General features: G+C 27.2%; 3 protein-coding genes across 3 annotated transcripts; 1 reads left to right on the forward strand and 2 right to left on the reverse strand.

Annotated features, from left to right (window-relative positions):
* Window positions 1–7,275: 7,275 nt before the first annotated feature.
* Window positions 7,276–7,678, forward strand: OCT59_014557 (uncharacterized protein; the record flags this gene model as incomplete). The annotated part of the gene is made up of 2 exons (XM_066150101.1): window positions 7,276–7,285; window positions 7,362–7,678. 2 exons carry the CDS (start codon window positions 7,276–7,278, stop codon window positions 7,676–7,678), a joined length of 327 nt encoding a protein of 108 aa, XP_066002305.1.
* A 2,954-nt stretch (window positions 7,679–10,632) lies between these two features.
* Window positions 10,633–11,462, reverse strand: OCT59_014558 (uncharacterized protein; the record flags this gene model as incomplete). The annotated part of the gene is made up of 3 exons (XM_066150102.1): window positions 10,633–10,740; window positions 10,803–11,137; window positions 11,264–11,462. 3 exons carry the CDS (start codon window positions 11,460–11,462, stop codon window positions 10,633–10,635), a joined length of 642 nt encoding a protein of 213 aa, XP_066002306.1.
* A 143-nt stretch (window positions 11,463–11,605) lies between these two features.
* OCT59_014559 (uncharacterized protein) lies at window positions 11,606–12,007 on the reverse strand (the record flags this gene model as incomplete). The annotated part of the gene is made up of 3 exons (XM_066150103.1): window positions 11,606–11,628; window positions 11,709–11,776; window positions 11,868–12,007. 3 exons carry the CDS (start codon window positions 12,005–12,007, stop codon window positions 11,606–11,608), a joined length of 231 nt encoding a protein of 76 aa, XP_066002307.1.
* Window positions 12,008–12,089: the final 82 nt, after the last annotated feature.

The raw sequence follows: 12,089 nt of genomic DNA on the forward strand, positions 1-12,089 counted from the left end.
ATATTTATTGATAAAATTTGATTTTTATCCCATTCATTTCCTAATACTTCCCTACTTGTTCTATTTATTTATTATTTAAATATTTAGAACAAGTCACTAATGATTCTAAAAGCCTCTTTTCTTTAGATTTAGTTTCACAACGAGCTTGTCTTGACTTTTTATTAGCGGGTCATCTTTATTTATAATTACTACTTGTGATATCAAGTATATTGATACGCACATTGGTTAAAGCCTTAAAGGGTACCTGTTAGTTTAATAGAAATAATTTGATTAGAATTTTCTGCATTTGAATTTCATGCTAATGATATTGACTCAACAATAATTTAAAAGGTCAATTGTTACTTCTTTTTTTTTTTGGATTTTAGTCTAGTTTAACCATAAATTTGCAATTTATTATCTAAATAATCAAATAAAATACATGGTAAAAAATTTGTATTCATGGGTGGATTAAGTCTACAATATATGCAAGTTTATTTACATCTTCAACAGCCATTAATAAAAGTGAAGGAACTTCTTGGTTTTTATATTTACCAAATTCTTCTTTATTTTTATCACTTGAATAATCTACAACTTCTTGTCCAAGTGCATTTTGTGCGTTAATATAATTTTTTCATTAAATTTAAATATTTCTAACTTAGAAAGTTCGTATCAAAATCTTCTTCAGTTTCTTCTAAAAATATTTTTTAACTATTATAACATAAAATAATTTTTCTTCAAAAGTAATTTCATAAGTCTTCATATCAATAAATTGAAATTTAAGCAAACTTTGACGTTAAGATTCTTTTAAACAAGAAACAATATTATGTCAAAATAAATGTGAACAATATTAACATACCTCAAATAATAAACCTAACCACTTTATATCACATGATATGATGTAATATTCTGTTACAAATAAATGGAAAGTTGTTGAATTTTGCGGTTTTCTATATGTTTTTGGATTTTTTACTATGATATGCAGTATGCAGATCTCTTAATTAAAAATGTTACACAACCTGATCAGGGGACATGCACACTGACTGCTAATTCATATTTGTATGACTATTAGACGACAAATAAATTCACGTATCAGAATTTTTAATTTTTAACGCTCTAAAATTTTAAAAAAATGCAAAACTTAACATTATTCGCCATCAAGTGATCGTATATGGACGAATTTATATTTATTGGATTCGTCTCACTGAGACGCGTCGAATGGTGCCAAGATCATGTCTTTAGCACCGATAGATGGCTTGCTAATTCTAATTATTAATAAATCATTTAGCATAGGTTAACGTGTGATCTATCGATGCTAGAGTCATGATCTTACCACCATTAAACGCGTCTCATCGAGACGAATCCAATGATATATGGTTCGACTTTATATGATCACTAGACAGACGGCTATTCGATTTTTCGCATTTTTATAAAAATTGGATTAAACTGAACTGAACTGCCAGTTTTTCAGTTCAGTTCTTACAGATTTCAGCTCTAATCTGAACCGTCTATAATCTGGACAAAACTGATTCATTCAGAGCTTTATCAATGTCATTCATATAAAAACTTGTGATGGATCTACTAATCAATTTTGTATCGTTGAGTGGCAGATTGGCAATTAAATTAAAATTAACGATAGAAGTTTTTATATTTTTGACTTATAAACTGAACATTAATTGACATTCATTAAAAAAATTTTTTTTTTAAAGAAGAAAAAAAAGGAATACTATTCCTTTTTTAATTCTGATTTCCCTGCATATTGCAGATTATATGCTAAATGTTAGATAAATTTACCAATTCCATCTATCTAAAAGATTTTGAACTCACAGTGTTCATTAGGAAATTTGTTTAGGCGTAATTTAGTGTAATATTTCGGAGGTGGTGTAAAATTTCGAAATATTACATTAAAAACATAATATTACAAAAGTTTACGCTCATAAATTTGAATAATTATAGTAATTTATGAATATCTCGCTATCTACTGATCCAATCAAGATAATCTATAGCTCATTAGAATTAGCTCATCAAGACAAATTGAATGGTAGTAAAATCGCATCTTTACATTTGATAGATTGATGTTCTATTAATTTAAAACTTTATTGCATACTATAGAGCATTCTATTAACTGTAGAAATGTAATTTTATTACCATTTGATTTGTCTTGATGAGCTGATTTTAATGAATTATAGATCATCTTGATTGGATCAGTAGATAGTAAGATATTTTTAAATTACTATAATTATTCAAATTTAAGAGCATAAACTTTTGTAATATTATGTTTTTAATGTAATATTTTAAAATTTTACACCACCTCCAAAATATTACACTAAATTACACCTAAATAAATTTCTTGATGTAGGTAGACTTTATTTAGTAACGAGTCATCTTAGCCATAAAGATCCTATTTTCAATGTCAGATGATCATGGGACTCATAAAATATTTTTTATTATCCTATATAAATAAATAAATAAACATTAAAATTTATTATAAAATAATAAAACTGAAAAAATATTAAATTATTTCAATAGTACTAATTTGTCCTTCATTTTTAAATAATTCTTTTTAAAAGATCTTTATCAATATTAGGTTTACTACTTGTATATTTATATCATTTGTCAAAAGTATAAAAATTTTGTTTAATTGATATAAAAAAATTTCTGGGATTTTTTTTATAATAAATTGATCAGTATATTAAAAAAGTTTAGGTATATAAACTGCAACTAATAAAATACTGATTGGCATTATTTTTATTAACTTTGTAATATTTTACTACAGGTTTTCCATTACATATATAATTGTTATAACAATATTTAGTTTTAATTGCAGCAAGATATTCCCTTAAAATTAAAAGAATTTAATTAAATTATTATTTGTAAATACTGTAAAATCGTAGCACCCCTTAAAAATAAGCACCCCTGTCGATTTGCAACAGCACTTGTAAAAAATTAAAAATAAACACTCCCGATAAGCATCCCCAAAAATTGAAATTGTGCAACTACTAGTAATACATTAAAAAAGCCACTTTTATTTTTTTAAAATTCACCAGTGATTTTTTATTTAAAAATATTACTAGTATTAATTATTAAATATTTATTTTTAAATTTTATAAGAAACGTCTTTAAAGAGAATGGATTTCAGTTCTAAAACGAAAATACTGTAAGTACAAAAGGAGGAACGCTTATATTTACTTAAAGAAATGAGTACTAACATTTTTTTATAATTATTTTTGTAGAATTTTTAGGGTGTAGACTGTAAAATATAATATAGTAGGTATGAGAGGAAACTTCAGTATTTTATTTAAGAAACTACACTAATGTTTCTTTTTTGTTTAATTTTTTATAAAAAATACATTTTATTAGTTTCGCAATTTATGACTTATGGCAGAGTTAAGAATTTATTGAGAAATAAACTGGTAAGAATTTTAATTGTCAACAATTTTGGTACTATCATCTAATTCATCTAAATTTTTGTCTTCAAATTCTGTAATTAATTTGTCAATTTCTTTATAAACCATATCATTTTTAGATCCATCTAACATATTCGAAATAGCATATTTTTTAAAAGAATTAAAGATAATTTGGTTAGAAATAACATCTTGCGAACGTTTAACCCAACCGCATACATTACTGATCCTTACTCTTTTCAAATTACCAGCTTCAGTTTTACTAGCGCCATTTTGACATATTCATATATGCCATTCTTTTTGCATATTATCTTTGAAAGGTTTATTTATTGATACATTCAATGGTTGGCATATACTAGTTAATCCTGCATGAATAACAGCTAAATGAAAATCATGCTGTTTAAACTTGTCTTTTACACTTTCTTCCAAATGACTTTGGAAAGAATCATACACCATCATAGCAGGTTCTTTTGACAGATTCTCAGCCATACGTAATCTAAGTAAAAATTTAATATATTTCTTCATTAAATCTGATGTCATCCATTCATTTTCTTGAAACCAACAGATGACTCCTTTTGGAATAACTTTACCATGAGGAAGTTGTTTTCCTTTAAAAATACTAATGGGTGGATATTTGGAACCATCTAAATAATAAAATATTTGTTAAATTTAAATAAATACAAATAAAAAGAAATTTAAAAATTCTTACCAGCTGAACAAGTTAAAACTACTGTAAACCAATTTTTATTATTTCCAGTAATACAAATATGCACTGTTTTATTCTCTTTATTATTAATAGTCATGTTGCCTGCCATATCAAACCATATGGGAGTTTCGTCCATATTATAGATGCTATTCAGATCAAAGTTATATTGTATTCTTAATCGTATAATAAAGCGCTTAAATTCTTCCAATTTCACATCTATATCTTCAGGTAATTTTTGCAAAATTTTAGTTCTTCTTCTTAATGATAAATCAAATCTTTTCATAAATGATTGAATCCAAGTAAGGGTTTTTTGAAACTCATCATCTTCTGTTGGATATAATCTTTGAATTACAGGCTCTTTAAGAATTTTATGCATTTGTAATTTTACCATTGTATAATTAACTGCTAAGCCTTTTTTTCTTTGTTCAATTATCCATTTATATAACTTGTCTTCCGCCTTTAGATAAAAAGCCTTTCTACCAGATCCAATATGTTTTTTTTTATTTTCTTTCTCCCAATCATCACTTTGTTTAATCCATCTTCTGATCATTGGAGCATTTAAATCAAAATATCTTGCTGCAGCATTTTTTCCACTTACTAGAGCATATTTAACTACTATCAATTTTTCTTCTATTAAATATGAAGTTCTTTCTCTTACACCACCCTTTTTGTTTGTTATTTTTTTAAGAACAAGTATATTCTTTAGACACGTAAAAAAAATTAAGGGTAAAAAAAAAGAATAAGTATATTTTTTAGACGTGTAAAAAAAAAATTAAGGATTAAAAAAAAAATCGCAAAAATAAGCACTTTTATCAATTTTTGTAATCACGTAATTGCAAAAAAGGGATGCTTATTTTCATGATTTTATGGTATTTAATAAGAAATAAATAAAAATTGTAACAATAAATAATTACTTTTGTGTATTTAATTAAATTTGATGTAAAGAAAATAATAATGTAAAAAAGCTGGGATTTTTTGAAAGAAGGTAAACATCATCAGAATCTACTATAATATATATAGATCATATTTATAGTAAAATCAGAAGCAGCAATACTGCAGAGCTTTAACCTTTGATATATTTTTTTTTATTTTTGCATTTACTTTCAAATATAGGCAAAAAATATTAGAATGAGTATTACTAGCATATAAATTTTCCAAAACTATACTGAAACTTAAAATAAATAATAGAAAAAATAATTTTTTTTTTTTAATTGCAGTGCATTTGCAATTTTATTAAAGTAGATAAATAAAAGAATATAAATACAAAGTATTATTCTAAAAACTACTCTAATATAATTAAACTACAAATCACTCATTATACGTAAAGTACCCCATGTGTGCACTGTCAAGTAATCGTTAGACTTTGTAAGTAGACTACATTTGTAATATGTCATCTTAGCCTAAAGCCTTATCTTCTATGTCAGGTGATCACGGAACCTACCATGCTGCAAATTTTCCTTTGGTATCATATGTGGATTCATGTTGTACTATGATTTCTTAGATTTCCAAACTGACAAAATCCCAGTGGTGAACAATTGAAATAAATGTTTTTTGCATCTGCTCATGCGTTTTTTAAGACTGGATAATTTTTGGTCATGTATATCCATGAGCTGGTGTTGATAGGATGCAAGTTGCGTATGCGAATTGTTATTTGATGACTTCATCAATTTACGTTTATCAGATGGATCGATGTTCATCAAAATTTCAAGTTTCAACATCTTTGTACATCAGAAAGAATAATTTAACAATATTTATTAATTAATATTAAAAGACAAAATAATTAAAAATAAAATTTCATGGGGGATCAACTATGTTTCTCACTTGCTGATCACTTGGCTGTTTTTCTAGCAAAAGTTACTAAAGGAAAAACTTTGGTTTTTCTCACTTGAGTAGTTGTAGAGTGCTTTTATTATTTGTTTTAGATTTCTCAGTCATTCTTTCAAGACTTGAACGGGCCTTTATAACTCAAAGTTTTGGTGGAGTTACAAAACTATAGAGCAGTTCTTACCAAAGATAATTTTATTTCTGTGAAACTTTTCTTCTACTGGTTCATAATAGTTGTAACAGTTACGCATTAGGTGGCTGGACTTTGAACTCTACACTAGTGTAAAGCTTTTTCGTTAGTTTTCTTATTTTTGGAAGTGTTGTGAAAATTTTACCTATGAAGTATTAGTTGAAGTAAAGGTGGCCACTTAGGAAGTAGGCTTTTTTTTTATTATCAGTTGACGTTTGAGATGTTGTAGTGGTTGCCAGAGGCTTGATGTTTATTACCTTCTTTATTCAGTTTTTCCCCTTGAGGTTTTTTGAGATTATGACTTTCCTTTTGTTTTTTAGTTTTTTATTTTTTTCCTGAAATTTTAGCGTTTCTACTCTTGGTTTTCTTTTGGAGGATTGGAGGTATTGGAATGTTGATCATCTGGACTGAAGGTTTGGTGTTACTTAACCTTTTTAGATTTATGTAGATCGGTCTATAAGGAGGGCTGATGGGATTGGTGGATTTTAGTTTTTAATTTTTACTAATCATAGTTGATTAGCAGGTGATCTCTCAAAAGTAAAGCTCTAAATGGATTGGATTAGTCTGAGTTGAGGAGTAACCCGGAACTGGACTGAAAATTAGTTTATTTTGGTTCAGTCTGGTTTATATTAATAGAAGAATCTGGAACCAGACTGGACCGGACCAGTTATTTTGGTTTAGTTCAGTTCTATAATAAAAAAATGTTGCGAAAACATTTTTTTAATTATAATTACTTAGAAAAAATATTTTGCAACGTTTTTTCATTAAGTTGATTAAAAAAACGTTGCAAAAATAGTTTTTTTAATTAAATATACTTAGAAAAAATATTTCGTAACATTTTTTCTTTAAATTAATTAAAAAAATATTGCGCAAACATTTTTTTTATAATAATATGTTAAAAAAAATGTTATGCAACATTTTTTTATTTAATAATTAAATAATCGTAACAGATAGCAATCACAGAAGGGAACACAACTTAATATTTCATGCCTTTAACTAACTCATATTGAAGTAGTTTTTTTGCTACTAAATATTATTAGCTATCTTCAACCACTCGATACTGGGATTACTGCAAGTTTAAAAAATTATTATAAGCAAAATTATTGCTGAAGAAGATAAAGATATTAATAAAGAAAAATTAATATTAAAGAATCTATTGATTATTTGATAGATGTATGAAAATATGTTACTAAAGAAACAATTTATAATTGCTGGATAAAAATTGGAATATTACCTTCTTTAACTAATGGAGATATAACAGATGCAATACAAGTTCAAAGAGAAAAAATAGATGATGAAGTGGCTAATATTAATCAAATAATTAGAAAGATTGGTGCAACAAAAGATCCTCGTGGTGCTGTATTAGCAAATGCAATTAATGATTATCTTCTTGATTTAGAAAAAGAAATTCCAATTGAAGACGTTTTAAATGATAATGATATTATAAGATTAGTTCAAAAAGAGATGTGTGATGGTGAAATTAATGAAAATGATTCTAAAGAAGAAGAAATTCAAGTATCTTTAGATGATATGCTTAAATCCATACAAACTTGGATAAATTTTTTTGAACAACAATAGTCTGATGAGTTTAATATGAATAATCTATACATTTTTAAAAAATATTTTAAAATTACTAAACAACTTGAGTTTTAATCTAAAAAGCAAATTCAAATAACACAATTTTTTTAGCAGATTAGTGATGAATTAGTAAAATAGTTTTATAATATAATATATAATATAATAAAGTCTTTTATTTGTTTAGCATAATTAAAATTATATGTATTTATGTAATATAATTTTGTTGAATTCGTATCTATTTTAATTTACTTTTATAAAGTCACCTTAATTAATTTTTAATATTTGTGGTGAATATATAGAGGTTTTACTCTATATAATTACGCTTCTATATAATCACCAATTTGAATATAACAGACTCAGTAATTATATAGAAGTTCGACTGTATATTAAAATATTTGCAATGCAAATTCAATAAACCATTTTTATTATTTAATGATATGGTATTACTAAAGTTCTGAACGGGTCAGTTTAGTTTAGTTTTTTGCGGTTTAGGTAGAACTGAGAACTGAAGTGGAACCGAACCAGAACCATTTAGTTCTGTTCAGTTCTATTTAATTTTAAGAAAAAATGTGAAAAAATGAATACACGTGCATTCAGTAATCGTACAAGAATGAGCTATAGCCTATAGCTCATTAGATTCCTCTTACCGAGATGTATCGAATAGTAGTAAATAATGTCTCTAGCATTGATGGATTGTTCAATAACTTATGGTGAGTGTTTCTTAAATAATTTGCATTAGTAAATGATCTATTGACAGTAGAGATATGAATTTACTACCATTTGACTTGTCTCAGTGATACGAATCTAATGAGCTATAATTCATCTTTTTATGATTACTGGATGGTGATTAAATTCATGTTTTGCATTTTTTTCTAAATTTTGAACGTTAAAAATCAAAATGCTGATATGAGCTATTAAACACAATCTAGTGATTATATAAAGACAAGCCATAGCCCGTTGGAATCCTCTCACTGAGACGCATCGAATGGCGGTAAATTCATGTCTCTAGCATTGATAGATTGTTCAATAATCCATGGTAAGTATTTTTTAAAAAATTTGTATTAGCAAATAATCTATCGATGCTAGAGACATGAATTTACCACCATTCGACTTGACTTAGTAAGACAAATCTAATGAGCTAAAATTTGTCTCTGTGTGATCAATAGATGGCATTTAATCTCTCATATCAGCATTTTGATTTTTAACGTTTGAAAATTTAAAAAAAAATGTGAAACGTGAATTTATTCATCATCTAGTGATCATAAAAAAATGAATTAGCTCATTAGATTTGTCTCACTGAGACGAATCGAATGGTGGTAAATTTATACCTCTAGCATCAATAGATTGTTTGCTAATGTGAATTGTTTAAAAAATACTTACCATGAGTTATTGAGTGATCTATCAATGCTAGAGACACAAATTTACCATCATTCGACACGTCTCAGTGAGAAGAATCCAACAAGCTATAGCTCATCCTTATACGATTACTGGATGCACGTGTATTCATTTTTTCACATTTTTTCTTAAAATTAAATAGAACTGAACTGAACTGAATAGTTCTGGTTTCAAAACCAAACTGAGAACTGAACCAAATTTTTGGTCAGTTTTGAATTGGTTCCTAGTTCAAACCAGAACCATTCAGAGCTTTAGGTATTACTAACTACTATATATATAAATAATCAGTATAATTTTTTCAAAATTACTAGCCTTTTAGACTAATTTTTCTTCTTTTTATCAAGCATTATTATTTACTAACTAAGCAACCTTCCTATATACTACTTTGATGAAACTACTAATATGATAGAATATTCTCAAGCTTATTGTTAATACATCTAAATGTCGTAACTATTGATATGTATTATGGATTAATTTAATTGTCTTTCTTTTTAATATTTTCTTGTTAGCTTTAATAAGAGAATTTACATCATTTTTACATGTAATTCAAATGAATATTACTTCCACTTTCAAGTCACCTGATATCTTTGATTTTAATTCTGGCCAAATCCTAGAGAAAAAAGATGCTTTAGAATCTAAATGTGTTTTTTTATCAAGGGTAATTTGAATCAGAGTAATATACAATGTGTCTTCATCAACTTTTTCTTTTTTATTCTTCATTTTATAAAGTGTTAATAATCCATCAATTGACTTTTAGTTCCAAAGACATGATAAATAAATTGTGCATAAATTTTTATTTATAGAAAAATCAATTTTTTCTATACTGGTAAAAAATTTGTAACTATCAAACTTAAAATTTATCATATTTGCCATAAGTCCATTCTTTCAAATACTAGCAAAACATGCTTTTTTCACCATGAATTTCTTTACTAAAGGGTTATTCTTAAACTCCTTTATACATTGGACCCAACTTGAACTTTTGAATATGTCCATATTACCCTTTTGAAATAAATAATCATCTATGCAATCCTGTACAAATCCAACAACATCCATTATGATCAATATAGAAGAAACAATGATCATAATCATCAGTTTCATAGCTAAGAGGAGTATCATTTGTCAAGCATGATGACATTAATTGGACATGACTATATAAAAATAAAAGTCAGTTTTCATATAACTTATATTAGTGTTGGTCTCCATAAATAGTTGTAAGTCCAAAAGTCAAATAAATATCATGGTTGTAAATTAGAATTACCATCTTTGAGCTAACCACAATAGTGTAGTATTTACAGCCAATTTACAGCTTACGTTTATAATATTATAATATTACAACCACTAAAGGTTGTAATTCAATATATAATAATCGTTACTTATGGCAACCAACCTTAACTTATATATTGATTGCAAAGTAAACAACAATATATACAGATCCCATCTTTGGCTTTTTGATATAAGATCTGAAAAGTTCATCATTGGCACTTGTACCTTATTTATTAATATTTGTTTTAAGTGATTGAATGCATTTTCAGAATTTTCTTTGGAACCTAGAAAAAAGCTCAAAAAGAGTGGATTTCGTCTGGTGATATATTCAATTTTTCCTTTTGTTTATCATTCATTAATGGCGATTTGGAATCATTTTTAATCCACCATTGTGACATTTCATCCTAAAGTATATATTACATTAATACATAAAACATTCAAGCATAGAGAATTTAATTTGTCTTACCTTATCAAATCCTCCATAAAGTTCAATCCTTTTCTCATTAGTTTGTTTTACTTTAAGAAATTTAAGACACAGTACCGATCTGTTATTTGCTGATGAACTCTTAATATAAAAATGATTTCTAGCTATTCGATTGAGGAATTCTATAATTTCAGTACTATTATGACTATCTAAAAAATTCATTTGACCTACAACTATGTACAGCGGTTCTGATTCCTCCTTACAGAACTTTTCTATTTCATTAAGCGTCTTACAGGTATAGATTTTGTTAAATTTGTAATTATTATTTTCATAGGCGAGATATAATGCAGATTTAACATAATCTACTGGATCAATAGCTAATTCATGGAAATCGGGAAGGTATACTACGCGCTATCCAGTTCTAAGAAGAAACCATACTATCGTCGCAAGGATATGTGACTTCCCATACCCTATAGTGCCATAAATGAAGCATTTCATATAACCATCCCCAAATACAAATTCTTTAATTATTTTTAAAACATCATCAAATGCCTTTCTTCCTATGTACCAAAATTTACCATCTTTAATAGAAAACCTCTCTACTGGTTCGTCATTGCCAAGGAATGGGAATGATAGTGAAATGAGAGTTTTAGAGTTTGAGTAAACTTCAGGATTCTCTGGAAGTTCCATTATGCTTTTCATAATTTTTTGAGCACGAGCGAGTAAAAATTATCTCCGGAACTAAGAAATAATTATTTGTTAAAATATTTGATGTATTAGGTTTGTCAGACATTATAAACGCACCTGTTAGTTTGCCTTTTTTTCGGTCTCGGTCTTCATTACCATCATCCAAATCCCATCTTCTTCCCTAATCGAAATAAAAAAATTATAGGACGTGAGATAACGCGAATTTCTTGTTCGAGAGGTAAACAATTGGGAGACACTTACCAGTGGTGGCGGGCGGTATTTGAACGATTATGTGGATGTGTTTGCAGTGTGGCTTGTGCCAAAATGCTCTTTAATAGTATCGAAATCTTTCAACTCCACAGCTCCAAATTTTTGTACGATGTTATTAATTTCCCGCTTATTGGTTTCAGGAATATTGACTTTCCATAATATAAGTTGGTTTGCATCAAAAGTTTTAAACACGTTCTCCTTGCGGCTTCTTTGAGTTGTGAAATGTTTTCGATACTGTCGGTTTTGATCGTAAAAGTATTGTCTTCACCCACAACGAAACAGCCTAACATGATGTCAGTATATCTGCAAACGCGAAAATAGAGTTAAAACAGGGATTAAAACAGATTTTTCAGTAAAGACCTTGTTGGAGAA

The sequence above is a fragment of the Rhizophagus irregularis genome, chromosome 22 (assembly GCF_026210795.1).
Source record: "Rhizophagus irregularis chromosome 22, complete sequence".
In the NCBI taxonomy this organism is placed as follows: domain Eukaryota; kingdom Fungi; phylum Glomeromycota; class Glomeromycetes; order Glomerales; family Glomeraceae; genus Rhizophagus; species Rhizophagus irregularis.